General features: G+C 39.8%; 1 protein-coding gene across 13 annotated transcripts in view; it reads left to right on the top strand.

The window, feature by feature from the left end:
* LOC103733245 (ankyrin repeat and sterile alpha motif domain-containing protein 1B) overlaps positions 1-23,446 on the top strand; it is a gene marked incomplete at its 5' end in the record, with an annotated part of 492,005 nt that overhangs the window by 171,671 nt on the left and 296,888 nt on the right. For all 13 annotated transcript variants that reach the window (XM_017797886.1, XM_029563077.1, XM_029563074.1 and 10 more), the window contains 1 exon segment: positions 10,728-10,880. In XM_017797886.1, coding sequence (XP_017653375.1) covers positions 10,728-10,880 — 153 coding nt within the window.

The following is a 23,446-nucleotide window of genomic DNA, read 5'->3' on the forward strand; positions in this document are numbered from 1 at the left end:
GAATTGTTTCCACCGCCTCTGAAAAGGCCTCTCTGTGGGTTATTCTCAAAATGGAAGCCAGAGTGGTTCCTCTGAAACATAGGCCAGATCGTGTCAGACCTCTGCTCACATTCTTATACTGGCTTCCCACTACACTCAGGATGAAAGTCAGACCTTGCAGGGCTTTCCCGACCTTAAGCCTCCAATTACCCCTTTGAGCTGTTCCCCATTTATCCGCAGCTGCACACTGGACCACGCCTACTGGTCTTGTGACTCCTTAGCTGCTCCTGGCCTTATCCCTCCCCAGGGGCTTTTGTGCTGGTTTTTTCTACCTGGAGTTCTCCTCCCACTAGTTGCTAACACAGCCAAAGAACTATCTTCAAATATCTGTTCAAATCTTGACTTTTGAATGAAACTTCCCCAACCACCCGTTTAAGATTGCCCTTGAACTGCCAGCACACACTCTGCACTCCCCGTCCTTCTGCTGTACATCTTTTTTCCAAAGTACTTACCCAATTTAATTTTTTTGATTAAAATTGTTTTCTGTCTCCCTTACTTCGAATGATATGACAAGGACTGATAATGTACATTTATTCACAGAGCCCTCCAGAACCATTCTTAGAATACAGTAGACACACTAGTAGTATTTGTTGAGTGGATGTGTAGATGGATGGATGATGGTTGGATGGATGGATAGATAGATAGATAGATAGATAGATAGATAGATAGATAGATAGATAGATAGATAGATGTTTGGATGGATGGATGGATGGATGGATGGATGGCTCCATGGATGGATGGCTCCATGGATGGATGGATGGATAGTTGGTTGAATGGATGGGTAGATGATAGGGTGATAGGTCTTCACTTTAACTTCTTAAGTAAATGTGAGCATACTTATTTTTCACTACCATGGAAACAGCTGTACTGCTGTACCCTCACAAAATGCAAGGTATTCATTTGTATACTGCTAACTTTGGCTTTATGGTACCTTTATCTGTTTGAAGTACTTCAGCAGATGATGTTATTGTGTACATGCCTGGATGTTCTAAGAAAGGACATGGTTTTTAAATATCAAATAACTAGAGTTGACATTCAATGTATTCATTATCTTTTGAAAACTAGAGTTTGAGGAATACTTTTTCTGTTGAGACTAAAAACATGCAAAAGATTTTCCTGATTGATAGTAGCATTTAAAGTTTCTGTTTTAAGAGGAAGCAGTGAGCTATATTAACCACCAGATAGCTACATGAATGTCAGAAAACATGTACTGGCAGAATAAAAAGAGGCCCCATGTCTCTTTCTAAATATAGTTCTCATCATTGGTAGAGCTGGAAAATGTGAGTGATGGAGAATGTTGTTCAGCATCTTGTCCAAGCTGCAGTGAGTCCTCTGTTCATCTTTAATCTAAGCCCTTGCTTCATAAAAGAGCTTTGCAACAAGGAAATAAATCAAAACAAGTAGTGTTATTTAACAAAGTACTCTAGGGTCAACATGATCTGAATAGAGTTTAGAAATAAAAAGATGATAGAAAAAACATTTCCTTTCATTGAATTTTTTAAAACACACCCTTTAACCCAAGGCTTCAGGGAATAATACAAAACAGTCATTCAGTAAAATCCATGTTTATGTGTGTCCTGAGTAAACCCTCAATGGGTCTTTTCATCCACAGCCCACACAGTTTCATATGACAGGTAGCTGTTCTTAAGTGGTGCTGCAGATAGAGGCATTCTCTGTGTTTGCAGATGAAACTGAAAAGACTAGAGCCTGGCTAACAGATCACTCATGCTCTTTGTAGACAGTAGACTGTCTTATCATTGTTGCTATTGTCATTTTTTTCCAATCAGGATTTATAGTTGCCTGTGCTGGAAAATTCATTCCTTTAACTTGTGGTCAGGCCAGCACCTTTGACTAAAGTCAGTCTCCCCTATCCTTGATGGCAAGAGGCTAGATGCATCTGGCTAGTGCTTCTCAGGCTATTCTGGTGGTTGGAAGTTGGTTGCCCATGGGTCTTGAATGTATTTCTTATCTATAACTCTATTATCTATTGCTTCATGTTAATTTATTCCATGATTTAAGACATTGAAATTGGGACCATCTGAAAACTCTTCCAGGCTGTTTTAATTCACTTTTTATGCATAAAATGTACGTCATGGAACATTAGGAGGTTGTATCTAATGCAAAGCACTTTACTCTCCTTTATTCCCCCCCAAATGTCATGCCAAGGAATATGCAGCTATTACCACTTCAGTTCTCCTGCCTTGAGCCTAAAGTTTGGAGTCTGTAATTGTCCAACTACTCCAAGAGCCCCAAGTCAGTGAGGCTTAGGTAGTCGTGTGACAAATGTGGGGATACAACTGTCTGTGGATATATGTCCATGGCAACATTCAGACACAATTCTCTTACCTTTGGGGGTTAGGTGTCTCCCTATTCTTTTATGGAATTTTTACCTACAACATAGTCTGACTCTAAACAAAGAGGCTTTGAGCAGTAGGGCCTCTGTACTCGGACCTCTCCCTTGCTACAACTGACCAACAGAAAGAACTTATCATGCCTTGCTTCCCAGCAACAGTCTCATTATATTAACCATTCCAGTTACACAGAAGAATTATCACAACACAGGTCCTCGGATTCCACAAAGGGCATTTTTCCCCCAAATCACCTAAAACACAAATGAGATGGCATATGTGGGACCGCTCTAGGCTTTTTAAGTCACACATAGCTGTCAGGTAATGTTCTTATTGCTAATAGTGCTGTCCATCTTGTAGACTCATCTGTCCCAGCAAAGCTACCCTGCCAGAGCTCTTGAATGTTGGAAAATGGAACTTTCTCTGGAGCCCTGTGGTCAGTGGATCAGCCTTTCTTTTTCACATTCAATCATTTCTTTGAGAGCTGTTGATAAAACAGCACATTGATCCCTAAGCCCAGGTCTTGCAGCCCGAGAAGGTTTGATCTTCACACCACCTCACAGACCTGCATTTGAACTCAGCTATACTCTGTCTGTCTGCACTGCTTGTCCTGGTTTATTTTCAGGGCTACTGTAAGTCTGAGTCTTGGGTAACAGCAGTAGAGAGCTGAAGCAGGTAGAATGAGAAGCCAGAACAGAGGAGGTGCAGGACAAGACCAGCTGTGTATATTACAAGAGCCCTGTCAGGCACGAAGTCTGAGAATACAAAGCACATCTAGGTAGAAAAAGAGTCACCTCAGTCCATCTGGACAATGACATTATGGGCAACCTTAAGCAACTAAGCCTGGCCCCTCAGTACTCTGGGCATAGGTGGTCTACATAAGTGCAGTTTGTATGTTTGTGTCTGGAGAATGGCATGCCACACACCTGACACCTGGCTTGCACTAAAACACGAACCAGGTCTAAGTTATATAACTTTGACTCACACTGCTTTAACACAAGGCTATCATCCTCAAAGTCAGTCCCAGCTATCCCTCTTGGCTCCTTAATTTTCAAGAAAGGCAATCGTAATTGCCGAGCAGGCCAGTGAGATGATTTAATAGTCAAAGGCGTTTGTTACCAGGCTTGGTGACAACCAGAGCTCGGTCTCTATGACCCACATGGTGGAGTGAGAGAAAAGATTCTGGCAAGTTGTCATCTGACCTTCACAGGCATGCCACAGCATGCACATGCGTGCACACACACCGCTAAATAAATGTTTAACAAAATCTTTAATCACCAAGCACGCCCTTCCCCTCAACCTCCAGTGCACTCTCAGATTCATTCCTTTAGGATGCTGACCTTCAACCCTGAGTCTTTTCATGGCTCAACGCTTTCCATGCCTTTTCCTTTCTGAAACCTTCATCTCTCCCCTTATCTTCCCATTCTGCCTTCCCAGATAATAGTTTAGATTGCACTTTCTACCTGCTCAGAGCTGACTCACACCCCACCCAGGTCCAGCCAGGCTGTGTGCTCTTCTAGTGCAGTCCCTCCTGATCTATTTGCCGGATTCTACAACCTTCTCCTTTAGCTTACTAGACTGCTCTGCAGCCTCCGTCACCACTGCCCACACCCCCTAAAACACTATTTCTTTCCTCAACCATTTTGGAAGAGTTGGTTCAGGCCACATTCCTTCTCATACTGCATGATTGCCCTCTACAGTCTCATCACCACATGGCTTCAGCTCATACGTGCTACATTTTATGGCACTCCTCCATGTGCCAAGAATTGTGCTAAACTCTACTGACATTGATACACTGAGCACATCTGATAGCTTCAAAGATCGGTATTCTTTTCATCTCTCCTGTTATTAATCAGATGACGAGTGCTTGGCAAGGATGAGTGGTATACTCAAGGTCAGACAACTAGTAACTGTGACAGCCAAGACTCCCATCTGTACTGCTAATGTTGCCAAAGTCATGTGACTCCACAGACTTCATCCCCAAATTTCAGGTGCTGTCCTACAGCATGTTTAATTTCTCATGTCACAAAATTATTCATGCCATTCTACTGTATTTTTTTCCCCTTGGCTGGTAGCATTACCATGAGCTAGATAGCCACACTAGAAACCTGGGCTTTGCTTAGATGCTTCCCACTCTCATCTCTGTATCATTGTTACAAATGGGTGATGAGATGACTGATAGAAAATGTCAACATATGCAGTTAAGGGAAATGAAGCTCCTTTAATGGCAACAGATGTGAACATTTATGGGTACACAAAACAAGGGGCAATGCAATGTACTGTCAGTTAAAGGTTCAGACTCCATATAAATATTTTTATGAAATTGCCTTATTTTCATTTATGTTTATATTCAAGAAAAGGCTGTGCTGCTGTGACAGAGAGCTTCATAATACAGCAGTTTAGAGGGCAGAACATTTCTTTCTCTCACATAATATTTCTGAAATGAATAGTCTGGGTTTACAAATTGGCTCTACCTTCCACAGTTCTGGAAGGACCTTTGCTCTCCCTCTGTACCCCTAAAGCATGACTATTCCAGGTGATCCATGGATTGACAGCATTAATATCACTAGTAAGCTTGTAAGAAATACAAAAGCTCAGATGTCCCTTCTAACCTAACTGAATGAGACTCACATGTCAGCAGGATTCCCTGTGTGATTCTTATGCAGTTAAGATGTAAGGTGTACCTCCCAAACCCTGGGATATTGTTTTGCCTATGTGGTCAAAGCTGCACTGTAAGTCTTGATGTTCCAGCATATAGGAAGATTTTTTTTAAAAAAGGAAATCCATGGCAAAGAACCTTTTTTAGGTTGGAATAGATCTGTCTCCTCTAGTTGGGCAGACATGGAGTCCAACCTAATTATAAGCCGTATTATCTGGAAGAAAGATAGTTTTTGGTAGACTGTGAGGAATCTCTGTCTCTAATTATGTTATACTTCTGGACATAAAAATAAAAAATATCTACCTAATCCATTGTTGCCTTCTTGGAGTTCCTTGGAAGTTCTCTTAGTCCAACTGCCATGTCAGTATCATAACTCCAACTTAGTAACTGGTTGAATTGAAAACTAATTTTTTATTTAATCCCAAACCTATTACAATGTATATCATCTTTCCCTTTTTATTTCTATTATCTGTTTACTGGTTGGTTGATTGATGGGTTTCCTTGTTTCTTGTTTGGGAGGGTAGGTCGAGGGTTGTTATTGAGATAGACCAATCTGACCTGAAACTTGCTATATAGCCAAGGCTAGCCTTGAACTCCTGATCCTTCTGCCTCTGCCTCCCAATTGCTGGGATTACAGATATGAGTCATAATCATCCATAGCTATATTACTGGCTTCTGTTTCCTTCTTTCTATACCATCCATCTTTTGGCTCTGCCATCTAATGAAGTACTGTCCTCATCTATGCAGAAGAAGCTCATTTTAAGCTGAAAGAATGAGAGGTTAGTCACATGGTCTCCCTTTGTTGCCTTAACCACATGTGACTTGGGCTCTCATTTGTAGTAACATAACTGTAATTTATTGAGTGCCAAGAATTGTGCTAAACTGTATTTACATTATTTCACTGAATGCCTGATAACTCTCAAAGATATTCTTTTAATCCTTCATATTTCTTTATGTATGTATGTATCATATGTATTAATATATATATCAGACCAGAATATTTCAAATAAAATGAGAATGAAAGGGGGAAAAAACTATAGTGATCATTTAGTCTTACAGAAGTCTTCTACTTCACTGATTTTTTAAAGCAAAGAAAGTGTTTCTTCCTCTTCTTATCTACATAAAACATTTAATATACGAGTTACTAGGCTGAAGTAGAACAGGCAATCAGAGCCAGGGAAATTTCAGAGCTAACTCCCTTGAAGGTCAAAGGTGCACAGAGCTCCATTCTGTGGTCCCTGTGCTCACCACACCCCCGTTATATGCACATACTCTCTAATGCTAAACATGCTCCAAGAGACTCTTGAGGACACTCAGTGGACATTCAGGCAGAACACAGCAACCAAGAAGGTTTGCGGTAAAATGTCTCAACATATCGGAATTTAGTAAAGACTAAAGCTTTGCTGCTAACCCTATTTCCATCCCAGCTTAGGTTTTCCCCAGATTTTGGAATTCAGCAAGTCAAATCTGTCTGCCTTGTTGTGAACCTCTGTTAGGAATGCCTGCTGTCTGCCCACCACTCTGCCTCTCACATCACAGACTGTGCCCAATTCCTGCACACGCTCCACAGTACTGCTGGCCTGGCAGGCCCTGGAGCTGTCTCTTCCTAACTCGGTCTCACCAGATGTTCCTGCTTGAAAAAAAGCTGAATCCTTTCTAATTTGAGCAGCAGCTGTAGTACTACCTGTGGGCAACGCCAAGGAGTCAGGAACGAAACGTGGATACCATCTGACCCGTAGTCTATGTGTCCTTCCTACTTTTCTCTTTTTCGTAGATTTGTAATTGGGCTTATTTTTTTCCCCTTTGCTAATTAACTAAATCAGACACTAACTTGCAATCAATTCACAAATCATGGAGTTATAAAATTAAGAAGTTGCTGAAGAGCTTTGAGACCATTGATCTGACACCTTCATTTGACAAAGATCGCCCAACCAGTCAGGAACATTCCTGGGAATTGTCAGATCCAAAGTCTGCTTTGGAATGAGACAGAATTTAAGACATCTTTCACCAGATGTTCCTGCTTGAAAAAAAGCTGAATCCTTTCTAATTTGAGCAGCAGCTGTAGTACTACCTGTGGGCAACGCCAAGGAGTCAGGAACGAAACGTGGATACCATCTGACCCGTAGTCTATGTGTCCTTCCTACTTTTCTCTTTTTCGTAGATTTGTAATTGGGCTTATTTTTTTCCCCTTTGCTAATTAACTAAATCAGACACTAACTTGCAATCAATTCACAAATCATGGAGTTATAAAATTAAGAAGTTGCTGAAGAGCTTTGAGACCATTGATCTGACACCTTCATTTATTTGACAAAGATCGCCCAACCAGTCAGGAACATTCCTGGGAATTGTCAGATCCAAAGTCTGCTTTGGAAGGAGACAGAATTTAAGACATCTTGGAAATCAAATTTATAAGTAATATCACCCTAATGAGCTAAGACACTGAACATAAACAAGAAGGAAAATGACTCCCTTCTAAGATTCTACTTGGGCAAAGGAGCAATGGTTGCCCCTAGTTGAGATAAGAAGTGCTGGGAAGAGCCGGGTTTTGAGAAGAAGGACATAAATTGATATTTTTATGCTGATGATATCTATAAAACATCTGCATGACATGGCCTAAAATTTTGTGTCTTATGAAAATAAGCCAGCTCTTGAAAAGTAACTCTACTAGAAAGGGCAAGAGCATTGCAACCATGGGAATTTATAGAAGCAAAGTATCAACAGTGCCTGGTACAATTCACATTCAAGGAGTCGATAGCAGTTCATTGACTGTGTTGACATGTGCACATGTTCAGTCATATCACTAGGACACATATAGCAGAGCAGTGAGGGATTAGGTTAATTTCAGTTGACTTTGAATGCTGGAATAGGACATTTGGCCTTTTCTCAAGAAAGGACCGCTACAGGTTCTAGTCCAAGGGTAGACATAAGAGCCTGGCTAATGTAGCCATAATATAGAAGCTGAACCGAAAGAGAGAAGCCAAGTGGAAGGCTTTGCATTAGCTTTTGTCAGTGCTAACGAGAACCTAAGCAGGGTAGTGGCAGGAGGAACAGAAATAAAGGAACAGATGGGAGAAGTACTTTGAAGAAGTTATTGCACAGCACAGTAACCACTCTGCATATCATTAAATATGTGTCAAGTTAATTTTGTAACTTCATTTGGCTCTGAAGGCTTCCTCTCTTCAGGTATGTAGAACCTTCATAATTTATTGGTCACCTGTTCACATATTTTTAATTAAGACTTATAATTTCCATGAAGAAGAGACTTTGACTGATTTGTTCCTTACAATTTCCACAATATTCATCAGAATGAGCCCTGACTATTCATTAAATAAGCAAATTCATGGGTACTGCCCTGCAAATGCATACATACTCATTTCTCAGGTATCCTCACCTCTGCACTCTACCTTGCCCCTGTCTGTCACCATCCCAACAAATACTCCTCTCCCTCTTTAGGCCGGGTCTTACCTTACAAGAGGAACTATATTGCTGAGCAGTCTGGCTTTGGTGAAACATTAGTGTGGTTTTTTTTTTCAGTAACTGTCTCATTATGTAAAATATTTAAAATCTGGTTCGAATCCATTTAAACCTCCAGTTTTATTCCTTTCCCTTTCACACCCCCCTCTTCCCCACACACACCCTGAGTTCTGTCTTCTCCTGAGGAACTGACCCCTCCCTCTTTTCTGATTCTTAATTATTTAGTAAGGGGACAAAACAAAAGACTAGGGAAGAGGCAAACTTGCTTATACTTAACTAGGTTCACTTTGCAGTTGTCTGGTGGGTATCCCTGATTCTTCAGCAGACATTGACCATTAGAAACCTCAGTGTGACAGAGGGACAGTAATTGCTCTTTCTGAGGAATCATGTGTGAATGTTTAGGGGCAACATGTGGAGATCCCATTACACAGTTCTCTGGGAAGGAACAATTGATTCTTCTCCAAATGAGTGATCAAGGCTTCTTAAGCTTGTCCAAAGTAGTCAGCTTCTTGGGTGGACTAACAAGACTTCTCTGCTTAGGCTGCTAATTTTAACTCCAGCGTTCCTCGTTTTCCTCTCTTGCCCTTTCTCCACTTATTCCATATGAGGAGTTCCTGGGGCTGGGGTGACTATTTAGGTTAGTTCATTGACTTGCTAACGAGACAGGGAGAATGCACCTGGCCCCTGTAATTCTGTAATCTGCCAAATATGAAAGTACTCAATACATTTGAGCCTCCACTTTGGGTTCTGGTCTCCAATTTTACCTACAACATTCACTTATTTGTACATGCCACTAAATTTCATTTTGGAAACCCTGAGTTATCATTTACATATGCAGGTACTGTAATAAATACCAAGTGCCACATGAACAGACATTTGTTGAATAGCTAAAATGGGTCAATCAGTAGAAAAGCAAAGTACAAATGTCTAATGCAAGTGAGACACTGGTGTAAATAATGAATTGCACTGTAACTTTGAAATGGTGACTATTTAAACCTGCAAATTCAAGTTAGATTGAGGAATGGAACAGCAGGAAAGAGAAAAGGAGAAAAGATGACTTTAAAACGAGAAGGTAAAAAGCATCTTGAAAATGCAAACTCTGCATACTGACAGAAAGCTTATCATGCTTAAGATTCAAATCTGAGTCCTGGGTGCCCAGAATAATCTTTTCCCTGCTCACAAGTCAGAATCATATAGATTTCCATTAATATTTATCTCCTTGAATTGGAACACAGAGGAAAGCCTGTTTTGCGTTTTGCAGTTTGGCTGTTCCCAGCAGGCATTTCACGGAGAGTTGACATCAGGTTGATGAGGGGGCAGTTATCCTGAATAACTCCAGTACTAGATCCCTGCTGTGGCATGCAAAGCAACATAAGTTTCAGAAGTGAGTCACATCAAAACGCAGGAACCACGAATTCAACTAAAATTTCAAATAAAGGCTGAAGGACTTAGAAGAATCTATATAAATTTTTCAACCCAGAAGTTCTTGCTTAAATTATTTTCACATCCCAATTTAAACTCAGAAACATTATGTTGCTGTCACACTTCTTTGTTCCCCTAATGTATTAAAAAAAAAATCTGTATATAGCTGACAAAAAATAGGAGCCTGTCTGTCAGCAAGTTCCCTATTCATGTCCAACATACTGTAGAGCTGAGGCAGAACACATGGTCTTAAAACACTCAAAGCCTCTTTTTAACTGGCTTACCACAGCAGTGTGTTTCTCCACCGTGTTTGCACTACCTACAATACATATCTTGCATAAGCATGAATTCCTTTGGAACATTTAAGTCATGCAGTATTTTCACACGCCTTGATGTTGTGCATATGAGAATTACCATCTCTATTTTGAAAACGCAGTCCCTTGTGCCTTCGGCATCAAATACCACTCAACTGACATCATTTGAAAATCCATCCAACAATGTGCCACTAAGGTCTATAACAGAAGCTTGACATATTTCATTCCCTCAAACACAGAGTTAATTTAGCAGCTAAATTGGACATTTCTGGGTGTATTTCCGAAAACTAATTCAGCGTGAAAATTACTAATGATTTAGAATTGTTCATAATTCATTTTTTTCCTTAGTTCCTTATCCAGAAATATCTGATGCTTCATATCAGTTAATTTGCAAGTGGCAAGATACATCCTGTTGTCGAAACACAAGGGAAACAGCTTCAGTGATTCCTAATGTGATGTTCTTAATTACAGATGAGGCCCATTGGTCATGATGGCTACCATCCCACCTCTGTAGCTGAGTGGTTGGATTCCATTGAGCTGGGCGACTACACCAAAGCCTTTCTCATTAATGGCTACACATCGATGGACCTTTTGAAAAAAATCTGGGAAGTTGAACTTATTAATGTAAGTTGGTTTCTTTCTGATACCATAGTTGTTCAGCCTTTCATAAATGAAATTTTCCTTCTTTATAACTGTGTGACCATCTAACCGGTATTTACAGAAATTATATGTATATCTCACACTCCAAACTCATTGCTTTTTGACATTTTGAAGTACAGAACTAAGACGCCTGGGCATTTTTACATTATCTAACAAAACCTCCCAAGAATTTTTGGGTTTTCCATTTTAGGAAATCTTGTCAGTTTAGGATATGGATGTCATAGCAAAATCAGCTCCCATTCTAATCTTTGCCCCTCTTCACCATTAAAAGTCAAAAGTTATCACTTTTTAATTTCTAAATCACATTTGTTTTTATTCTCTGTCGTGTTTCCTTATCTTGGTTCCTTAATTAGACGTAAAACCCCATGCTTGAAGGGACTGCTTTTGCTCTTGCTAAATAGGCTACTGTGATCATCAAAATGTTATCTTCTGGAGCTGGCGTCCGATCGTATGTTGTCTCTGTTTTATTCATACACTTGGCATAAATTTTCTATAAAAGCTGGCCAACATATGCTGCCATATATTCAAACGCAAAGAGATCAACTGAATCTTTGTGATTCTCACGTGCTCCTCGCTTCCTCTTTAATCTTTTTTTCCAATGCGGTGAGTGGAGGAATGAGATGAAAAAATAACAGAAAACAATCAGGCTTTGGAATTATATTCTGTATTTTTAAATGTTTAAGAAGTAACAGAGAGTGATGGCTCTTTTAGAGTTGTTTTAGATTTATATTCTAATGATTGGGGGAAGGGAGGCATCCATAAAGTGAAGGATAAAGCAAATAAGTATCTCTGGTTCTAAAGAGCTCAGTTCTGCTTTCTCACCAAAAAGTCCAGTTTCTACATGTTATATTACATAATTATTTTAAATGATGGTTATTACTATTATCTTATCATTCTTTGCTTTTAAAAATCTATCTTAAAAATACTAGAACATCTTACAGAAATTGTTCTTGAGTCTGAAAATCATATTGATAAGATTCCTGACTTCTGGCCTGCCTTTAGTAAATTTCTTAACTTTTTGCTTCTTATTCCCTCACGAAGTTACAATTACCAGAAAAAAGTCACTGTCTGAAGCTCTGGTTGTCATCATTCTTAAGTCTGTGTGGTAGAAGATTGAACTGTGGTTGTGCCAGGCAAAGATTCCACTTCTCTGCCAGACTTGACAGTCATCTCATGGCCACTCGTAGGCACTTGTTAATGAAAGCACCTTCCATAGATCAGCCAACAGCTTTCCAAGTTGAGATGCATTCTGGTTAATGATATAACTTGAAAAATAGCACTATGTAATACCTTCTGAATACAGTTGTTCTTTAATAAAGAGTTGACATGAGGTAGCATGTGAGTCATTCACCTGACTAGCATAAGCAGTACTTCCCGGTGAAAAGGACGGATTCTGGTAGTACTCTATAATAACAATTTTTCACTGAAGACTGATCAAATGCAACTATCCAATCTAGTGTTTAAAATTCAGGCCTGAACCCAGCCTTCTCAGATCTGAAGGTACCAGTGGCCTACAGACCCCTACAAAAAGGCAGTAAGGACAGCTCGGTGAACACACAGTGCTGCTGGAAGGCCCCTAGGTTTGCTCTCAGGGCTTAGAGACAAATCACAAACAGCTTTGAGTTCAGACAGAAAAATGGCCTTTTCTATATATGTTGGTTCTTTAAGGGTTTTCATTTTAGCTACACTTACTAAAATATAATCTGGCTTGAGAAATCCAAAGAGAAGTTCAGTTCAGAAATCCAGTTAGAAGCATTGTTTCAAAATCTGAAAGCATAGTCACTGTGTTTCAGACCTTGACACCAATCTTGTCTGGCCTGAAATATACGAATATCGAGTACTGACACAGTGTATTTCCCTTAAAGTAGACTGATTCAATTTAAACTCCTGTGGCATCTATGTGGTCAACTTCACCCTCTAAATGGTGAGACTTTGAAAGTAATTTAACTCAGTAGACAAGCTTATTATGGACAAAAACTGATCTAAGCCTGTAGAATTGGAATTAGAAAACAAAGCTTTATACCCCTGAGCTAGGCATTTTATTTGATAGGCTTGGGGTTGTTGAGTGCTTAAATGAGAAAATGATAATGTGTGCCTTCTGGCTTATAGAGCTTTTGAATGATCTCAGATTCAAGACTGCCTTCAAGACAAAAGGCAAAGCCGTGACTTGTTTATCTGAAAGGTATGAGGTACTGCCTTATACAATATATGGACCAACTAATAGAGTCCTAAGTGCCCATAATTCATTGTGTTCTGCCTGATAAAGGGAAAGCACAGACATCTTGATCTAGAGTGAAGGAATTTATGGAAGTTCCTAACCTGGATCACTGTAGAGTGGCTGGTTGCCATCCTAGATCACTATAGAGTGGCAGATTCTCATCCTGGGTCACTGTAGAGAACATGGTTCTCATCCTGGATCACTCTGAACAACCTGATTCCCATCAAGATCACTGTAGAAGAGCTCGTTCTTATCCTGGATCACTCTAGAATGGATGGTTCCCATCCTGGGTCAAGAGCCTGGTTTCTATCCTGGATTTCTATAGTGAGTCACTACTTTTAAGGGAGCCAGGCCTCTCTAGTGGCTGTTGCTCCCTGTAAAGACAGCAGAGCAAGTGCTGACTGGCTGACAGGAAGAATGGCTGGTAGTGGGAGAGAAGATAGGACGAGGAGACTGCTGCTGGCATGACTGTAAATAACTTCAGCCTCATTCGATAGTATTGATGAAGCACCAGGTGTATATGTTGTTACACTTGCTATTAAATAGATGCAAATATATTCTCATGAGTATAATAAGCTTATGCCAAGTGTTTCTAGGAGGAAATGAAAACTGTACAAATTTGTGACTTGAAAAATCTAGAGACATATAGATACATATGGCCCTTAAAGACCTTTTCTTTGTAGTATATAATAATTTTTAAATCAAGGCTATTTGAATAAACAAATATGGGTTTTGGACACAGAGCTACCCAAAATGTTGAAAGGAGAAAGAGGAATGGAAATCTTCTCAGCACAAGAAACCTTCAAGGCAGGAAGCAGTGCCTGTTTTGAAGGCCCCAATGTGTCTCAAATTAGAGCATGAAGGATAGGCCAACCATCGATCCTTTAATCCCTTAATCTGATCTTCATATTCAAATACTGATGTTTATTGATAGCTGCTTTGCTCTTGTGCCTGCCGCGATCAATAATAATTCCACACACCTACCTTTCTATCGACGTTTTCATGTTAAAATAGGAATACACTGGGAGAAACTGTCAGGCACATTGTTCCCTCTGCAAATACTAGCTGGGTGAATCTGCATTTCAAGTTATCATCCCTCCAAAGGCTTGTTGAGGGAATTAATGACTAGTTAGCAGTTCAAAGATATGTTCATTATTTTTTCCTCCCAGAGGTTACTCAGACCTGGCATATGGTGTTAGCAAGTCTGTCCAACACTGCTGCTCACAACCTTAACATCCATGCATGGCAGAAATTTTAGAAAGAAGGTAATGTATTTTCTACATGAAATGTGTATTTGTTAATTATGAACTTAAAAATAATCAGCTAATGCCCTTGCAAATAACCTCTTATTCATTTTCTAGACAAAAAGTATAGCAATTGTGAAAAGCAATGTTAATTTCTTTCATCATTGCCTATCTACAAAAGGGACTTGATAATACCAAAATAACTTTGAACCCTGTCCAGTTTATTAACGTGTGAATCTCAGGGAAGAACCTATGATTAATTTATTCCCATCAGCTTTACTATTTATTTACCAAAGAAATCATTCTGCCCTGGGCTTAGTGCAGTACTGATAATGATAAAAGTTCCTTTTGAATAGACAAAAAAAACAGTTATAAGTTTCAGTGTATTCTTAAATCCCTGCACATAAGTCTAGAATCACTTTTAAATATCTAACTGCAGTGTTTGGATTTTTAATACCCCTGAGTAGAAATTAATAAAGTAGGTAGGGGAACAGCACCCACAATATGTCCTATGAAAACTATTTCACATCTCCCATGGATGTAATTTGGAATTATTTTTGCAACAGGAAATTGATTAGTAGATCATTTGCTTCTTGTCTAATCACTGCTGAAACTGAACCTACATTCATTTAGGATTGTCATATTGCTTTGTTTTCTGGTTTTTTCTTTTTAAAAAAAATTTTTTCTGTGTATGAGTGTTTTGCTTGCATGCATGTAAGTGCACACATGTCGTGCAGTGCCTATGGAGGCCAAAAGAGGGTGTTAGAGCCCCTGGGACTGGAGTTACAGATAGTTGTTAACCACCGTGTGGGTGTTGGCAATTGAACCTAAGTCCTCTGCAAGAGCAGCCAGTGCTTTTAACCACTGAGCCATCTCTCTAGCCCCATGGGGTTTTTTTCTTGGTTCACTGTTAATGATTTAATATCTACCTTCCCAGGGAAATTCAATGATATTCTAAACACATGAAGGTGTGCTAAGAAAGTTTTCAAAGGAGACTTTCTAATTTTGCATTAATTTTGCATTTTTTGATAATATGACCTTATTTTCTTTAAATGCTGTAGGCATATCATCCTATGAGGAAGGATTTGCTTTAATGTTTTTATTTCATCAGCAGCATTATAAATTCACACTGTCTACCTTACTGTTGTTGCTATAACTTCAATTAAATATTCTCTCTTTTGTATGGTGTTGAATGTATATATGTGCACTTGAATGTGTGTGTGCACAAATATATGTGTTGTATAAAAACAAAGAAACATGCCTACAGCCCAGAAAACCAATCAGCAGATTCACAAATTGCAGGGGAGGAATGGAAGGGATGAATGTTCTAATTCCATTTCCAAACCAATTATTTTAAGTAAAAGGTTATGCCTTCACTACAGGACATTAATAAATGAGAAAATATTCATATTTCCACACCAGGGAGGCTATATAAGTCAATAGTTCAAATATTAGCAACTTAAATCAAAGCCAAAGGCTTTAACTAAATGAATAGATGTGAATATTAGAGTATAAAACAAACTTCATAAGTCATCTGTGGATTTAAGGATTCTATTCCCACCATGTACATTACAGCTGGATCCTCACATGCCTCAGGACAGCCAGACACAGCTCTCAGCTTTAAAGCTTTTCAAGCACGTGTCAGGGGAAGCTCTGGGACTCTACCAGCCTTACCACTTTCATACATATTTCAAGCTATCCCATGGATTCCTTTTAAACCATCCTCATTTGACCCAAATTTTGTAAGAAATGCCCTATCCATTTGTCATATGAGATGAACAGTGTTCTCCCAAATAAAGTCCTGTACTTGCTTTCCAGTAATGTTAGCCCTTTACCTAGGCCATCACCTCTTCTATCATTCAGCATGAACTTCCCACATCCACACTTATAAATGAGAAAATATTAGCTTTGGCCAACTGAGATGTAATTATACTACAATAACTTGCATTTTAACAATTAAAGCTTCTGTGGAGGTAAACACAGCTTTTCTTGCATATAGCATGAACTTGTGCTCTTGCAGTACTTTAGTGTCAACTCTGTGGAACAGCCGTTATTATAGAACGCAAACACAATAAATAAGGCATTTGGCCTGAAGCTATAGTTTTCAGTCCTCAGCAACCAAGAAACTTCATAAAACTCTCATCAGAGACATTTATTCATCTCAGAACAAAAATGACAATCATGTTCTGATTATCCAAATCCCTACCTTAAACATTTTTGTTTTAGTGGTTTTCCTCTTTAAAGATTTCATTCATGCTTGCCCTGATTAAAGGAAAGCTTTCTAGATTTCCTCTAAAAAAGCCACCTCCACTGTTCCCCACGCCATGCCTGAACACATGACCTAGAGCCAAGTCAATTTGAGTGTTTCATCCTTCCTGTCCCAATTCTCATTGGCTATAATGTACTCTTCATCAGGACAGCTATGTAATTTGAGGGCCCAGTTCAAAATGAAAATGCAGAGCCCTTTGTTCAAGAATTATTAAAAATTTAAAGACAGTGACAGCCAAACATGAAACCAGGCACACAGGGCTTCAGAGGGCGGGAGCTTCTGTGAAACGGTGTTGATCCCACATCCTTAAAGCCAGATTTGGTCTTCATTCCTTTGTATGATTCGTTATTTCCATCTTACATAATTTTCCTTCTATCTGGAGGACTTTCCTTAATATTTTTACTAGCGGGAGTCTTCTGTCATCTTTTGTACCTCTAGAAATAACTTTATTTTGCCTTCATTTTTGAAAGATTCTTTTGCTAGGTAGAGTTCTAGGTGCTGACACCTTGGGCTCTTTCTTCATTATTTCTGATAAGAAACTTCAATTTTTTGTTATTCTTCTTCATCTATATACTTAGTATGCCCTTTTCCCTCTGGCTACACTTGATTTTTTTTTTCCACTGATTTTTAGCCATTTGGTTATTATCTATATCCTGAGGTAATTTTCTTCAGATATCTTGTGTGCTAAGTTTCTTATTGAATTTTTATGCATTTCATACCATACATCCTTGATCATATTTAGACTCTCCCTCCCCCAACTGCACCTCTCTCCACAACCCCGCAACCAAATTCCATGCATTCTGTCATATATGTTAAGCCCTATCAAGTCAAGTCGCATCCCCTAAGGTTCCTTGGTATAAGTCCAGCCACTGGAGCCTGGTCAGTTTATCTAGCATCACTACCTTAAAGAAGACCAGCTCTTCCTCACCCAGCAGTGATCAGTTGCCAGTAGCTCCTCAGCTAAGGTTGGGGCTTCATACCCATTTCACCATTTTTATGCTGTGTTTTTACCTGGTTTGAGTTTTTACATGGATCTTGTGCATGCTGTCACCATTGCTCTAAATTCATATAAGCAAGTTCCCAGAGGCCTGGAAGACTCTTTTCTTGTGGTCATCTACCACCCCTGGCTCTTACAGTCTTTCCTCCCCTTCTTCTGCAATGGTCTCTGAGCCCTAAGTGACAGAAGTTCAATATAGGAGTTCTATCCAGGGATATGCACTCTGAAGTCTCTTATTCTCTGAGTTTTGGCCAGTTGTGGCTTTCTGTGTTAATTATCATCTGTTACATGAGGAAGTTTCACTGGTGAGAGTTGAGAGATACATGAATATTCTCTCTGCCCCCTGTGCCTCTATGTTCCCTGAACCTTAGGTGTAGAGGTTGCATTGTAGATGTGTCATTTAGGGCTGGGTATCTCACAGACACCCATTCTCTGCATTTGACCTGTTGTGGAACTCTGTAAATCTCTTTCTATTGCAAAAAGAAATTTCTTTGATGAGTGGTGAGAGATATTACTTGTCTGTAAATATAAGGTTATGTATTTAGCATACAGTAAGAAATTATATTTGTCTAGGGGTGTAACAGATTTATGTTTTTCTCTAGGATCTATGACCTTTCCAGCCATGTGTATTTGGCTATGTTTACAGTACCACACATGGGTTCCCTCCCATTGATTGGGCCTTAAGTCCAATTAGATAATTGTTGATTACTCAAAAGATAAAAGTGCTACTACTGCACCAATAGCAATCAACAGTTTGCTGTGTGGGTCATTGTTGTACTTATTAGGCTTTATAGCTGGGTTGGGCCATTGATTGATTTTCTACCTTAGCAACTTGCACAGTATCCTCTGATACCATGAGAGCTAGTCTTCAGGGAGGCCTTTCAGGTCAGTTCCAGCTCCATTGCTCCAAATCCTATGACTGAAGTATGTCCTATCTTCAGCAATAGGGTCTTACCTTCAAGTTATGTGAGGCAATCAAGAACTGCGTCAATAGCCTGTGTTATTTTGAGTCTCTCGGACTACCCTGACCAACAACTCAATGGGAGATTTCTCCTGTCTGGCACTGTGTTTTTTGTTATATAGCCTTCAACTATGTGCATGCACTAATATATGTGTATTTTTCAGTAGACTTTTGAACTAGCACATTTCCCCTTTGGCTTTTCATACCACCTAAGCATTATTTATCTCACCTCTCTCTCCCTCTGTATCACCCGCCCTTCTCCCTCTTCCCTCCCCAAACTACCTTAGATATGACTTCTATAGTTTTCATGAACTTCAGGAAGTTTTTTGTTATCATTTATTAAAATACTGTTTTCTGTCATCCCCTCCCACCAAACACACACACACACACACACACACACACACACACACACACATACACACAGAGGCACACACCTCTGCTCTACTTTAGAAATTCCAATTACATGTATATTGGGCCTTTAATGTTAGCATATACCTTGGCAATGCTCTAATAATCTTATTCAGTATTTTTTTAATCTATCATCTATGGCTCATTTGGATAGTTTCCTTTTTTTTGTTGTTTGGTTGGTTTGGATTTGTTTTGTTTTGTTTTGCTCCGCTCTGTTCTGTTCTGTTCTGTTTTGAGACAGGGTGTCATTATGTAGGCCTAGCTGTCCTGGAATTCACTATGTAGACCAGGCTGACCTTGAACTCACAGAGCTCCACTTACCTCTGCCTCCTGAGTGCTGGGATTAAAGGCGTGTGCCACCACACTGGGCTTATTGGATATTGCTGTCTTCAAGTTTACTTATCTTTTCTTCATGAGACTCATCTGCTCCTATAATCCATTAGATGTTGCGTTGCTGAGATTGTTGTTTTCATCTCCAGAAGTCAGACTTGAGCCTTTTTTATAATTCTCGTATCTCTGTTGATCTAATCTTGGGCTGGAGAGATGGCTCAGCAGTAAAGAATTTGCAGAAGTCCCGGGTTCAAATCCCAGCATCCACATGGCAGCTAACAACTGTCTCTAACTCCAGTCCCAGGGGATCTGACAGCATGTTCTGTCCTCCTCGGGCATTGCACGACACAGGTGCACTTACCTACATGCAGGCAATACATGCATACACATAAAATAAAAATAAATAAATTAAATTAAACAACATATCTAATCTTTCTTCTAAGCCTGTGGAACATACAGATACAGTTATAATTCCCATTTTTGTGTCCTAATTCTGACATGTGCATCGGTTTAGAGCTGATTTTGGTTTGTTTTCTCTTTATTGTTCTTTTCATGCTTAGTAACTTTTTATTCGCATGCCAGACATTATGAATTTTACCCTGTTGAGGACTGGATAATTTTGTGTCCCCATAAATGTGCTTTAGAGTTGCTCAGAAACAGAAGGAAGTTCCTTAGTCTTCTGTTTAAGTTTTGTTCCAAGAGACTGAAACATTGTTTAGTTGCTAATACTTCCCGAGAAAAGGTGCTGAGTACTTGAACCGTATCTTTGGAATTTCAGGGCATTCCTGTCTGAAAGGTATGAAACTATTACTAGCATGATCTAGGCTCTAAGAGCTATCTCACCGGTCTCTCCATGTGTTCCTTGGTTTGGCCTCTGAGAGCTTCACACATGTGTGCTATTCGGTACTCTGGCCTCTCCACCCCCCTCCCAGAAAACTCTAGCTGTGCTAGCCTTCCTAGAGCCATTTCACCTCACCAGATGTCCTCGCTCCTTCTGAGGAGAACTTGGAAGTCTTCTCAGCATAGCAAACAGGGAGTTTGTTCCTGTCTCTGGGTCCCTGTCCTTTGATGCTGTGCTGGATAGCTTTAGTGTCAACTTGACATACCTGGGTTGAGGGAGCCTCAATCGGGAATTACTTCCATAGGACTGGCCTGTGGCCAAGTCCATGGGGAATCTTCTTGATTGTTGAGTGATGTGGGAGGGCCTAGCCCACTGCAGGTGGTGCCACCCCTGGGCAGGTGGGCCTGTGTTGCATAAGAAAGCAGGCTGAACAGGGAGCAGGGGAGTAAGCCAGTAAGCAGCGTTCCTCCATGGTCTGTGCTTCAGCTCCTGCCTCCAGGTTCCTGACCTGAGTTCCTACCTTGCGCTCCCTGATGAACTGTGACCCCAGGAGATGTAAGATAAAATAAACCTTTTCCTCCACAAAGTTGGTATTGGTCAGAGTATTTTGTCACAGCAATGGAGAAACAAACCACGACAGATGCTTTGTGTCTAATAATGTGGAAACCAATGCTTCATATATTTCTGTCTGGGTTGTTGGTTGTTTAAGGCTGGAGAGTCAGTGCGATCCCTATAACTCCACCTTGAGCAAAAACTGAATTCTATGTTCCATCATTATCCCTGCAGGCACGGCCCCACATCTCAACATCTGCATCAAGGTCTCAGATGGTGGCACCTGGACACTGAGTGCTTAAAAGCTCCCCAAGTGATTTCCATGTGCAACCTCAGTAGAAAACTGCCACCTGTAATCAATGAGGAACCATTAAAAGGATTTTAACCAGGAGCATGACATGATCAGAAGCAGTAGGCAGGGATGTGAAGTGACACACTTACGGAGAGCTGACTGTGAGGGAAGAAGGAGCTGAGTCAGCAACTCTCTTATAAGGCTATTTCTAGCCATGACTATATTAGGTGCAAAGGAGGGAAACACACACACACACACACACACACACACACACACACACACACACAACTGGATGCCTCCAAAGAACCTGAGGGCATGCCTGAATTAGAAGTCTGTAAATACAGAGTCAATTTTCATACTTACAAGTCCTTGTATCCTTGTATCACAGTCCATATTTAAAGTCAGTAAATACCGTACATTCCACAAACGTTTTCAACAGTGGCTGAAACTGCTTTAGTTTGACCGCTCAAAGCCTAAGCTTATGTTATATGGAAATTTTACGTACTGTTTATAAAGAATAGGGTACAGTGTGTGGGGGGTTTCAAACAAGCCCTCTTTTCTTTAATCTTTATCTTGAAATCAGGTTGCATTGCTTTGAAGTCTGCATCCATCATTCAGTATGGATGGATCCTTCAGTCACTTCCCTTCTGTGGGACTCAGTTTCTCCCTTGTAAATACAGGATAATAATAACTGGCCTACTGGTTTACAGGCTTCCTATGAGACGTCAAAGACAGCTTTTTATTATATATCCCTTTCTCTTCTCTCCTAGTTTTTTTTTTTTCCTTTGGCCTTTGCTTATTGAATTCCCCCAGATTCCTTTCCCAAGTGATACTGGCAGTGGCTTCCTTGGGGCACACCTTCAGAGCTTCTCCGGAACTCAGCCAGGAGAGCGCAGGTAGCCCTCATTTGATATGTAGACTCTAATCTCCAGGAATTACAGCTCAGTCTCTGTCCTCTCTTACTCCCAGCTCCAATGCCTGAACAAGTCCCATGCAACCCCCTTTTTCTCCAGCCATGCTAATGCTTAGATAGAAAATTGCTAGTGTCTTTTCTCCCCTAACTATGCACATGCTAACCCTTCACCCTCAGCATCAACCTTGAGCCACCCAGACCTTTGTTCTTGAAACAGGGGGCAGAACAGGGCAGTGACTCAGAGACTAGGGATGTGTTCCATCAAGAGTCATCATGAGCCTAATAAACTGAAACCCTTCTAGAATCTGTTCCAAAATTTAAACTTGATGACCCCTGACTGAGAACTTCTAACTGCTTTTCAAAGCAGCTTAATTCCCTTTCATTGAAACTGTTCTTTTTCCATTATATAATATCACCCATTATAACAAAGTCAGTGAACATTTTTCTGTTTTTCTCACATTTCAAATATGGCATGAAGATTTTGTTTCTGAGGAAGTCTTCTTTCAAGATGTTTGGCACAGAGCTTGGTACTGAAGAAATACAGCTGCATTGCCTGGTAGATTGTAGTAAACTACTGCTGCTTCAGGGAGCTTTAAGAGGGTGGGACCTAATGGATTATTCTGTAGTGTAGAAAATTAGAAGGAAAAGGCCCTCCATATATGCAAACACATACAGAAGATGCAAATAAACACTGTTGCTTGGTAGTCTGGAGGACAAATCCTTTCAGTTCTATTTAAGACAGTCTGAAATGGTGCTGGGAAGATAAGCCTCTATCTAATCTGAATGAAAGGGAGCCAGAAAAGTTTTTCCCTCAAGAAAAACTCTTAAGGATTTTTAAAGCTAATATTCAAGCTACCATGATAGAGACTGGCAATAAATAAAGATTCAGAATAAGCCTGGAAGGCTAACACTGTCATCAGGTAGGAGTGCAAGAATTGTCTAAGCCATTATGGAAATAAGCAGAAATAAGGAAGGGAGATAATGAGGTCGATGATTTTGTAGCTTGGAATTTATATCTGTTTTAAAAATGTGTAAGGGTTGCCAAGAGTTTAATTTAAACTATTTTAGTCTAAAAATATATTACATTAAACTGCAAACTGTGGTCTCAAATGTTTTTTGATCGCAGGCAAAGACTTAACTTTGAACATCAGAAAATCACGTAAGTGCTTTACTGTGGATTTTATGTCTGGCACCCTACCGCCACCTGGTGGCAACATGCTTAAAGTACAGGGCAGGCTACTGAATGGGAAAGCCTTAAATGACTAAACCACAAAACGGAAATTATTCATTACTTATTTTATACTTATCCCTGTTTCTAGAATTTAATACATAATGATAATTCAGGTGAGTTTTATTTTGTAAATATTAGAGCACCAAATTCAAACATCATATAATTAAAATTGTTGAAAACAAAATGGAGAAAACCTTGTACAAGGCATTCCACTAATTAGATTAATTTGAATAACAGCGCCCCTTTAAATATATTTTATATAATTAAATAAATA

The sequence above is a fragment of the Nannospalax galili genome, unplaced genomic scaffold (genome assembly GCF_000622305.1).
Source record: "Nannospalax galili isolate Female #2095 unplaced genomic scaffold, S.galili_v1.0 scaffold734, whole genome shotgun sequence".
In the NCBI taxonomy this organism is placed as follows: Eukaryota; Metazoa; Chordata; class Mammalia; order Rodentia; family Spalacidae; genus Nannospalax; species Nannospalax galili.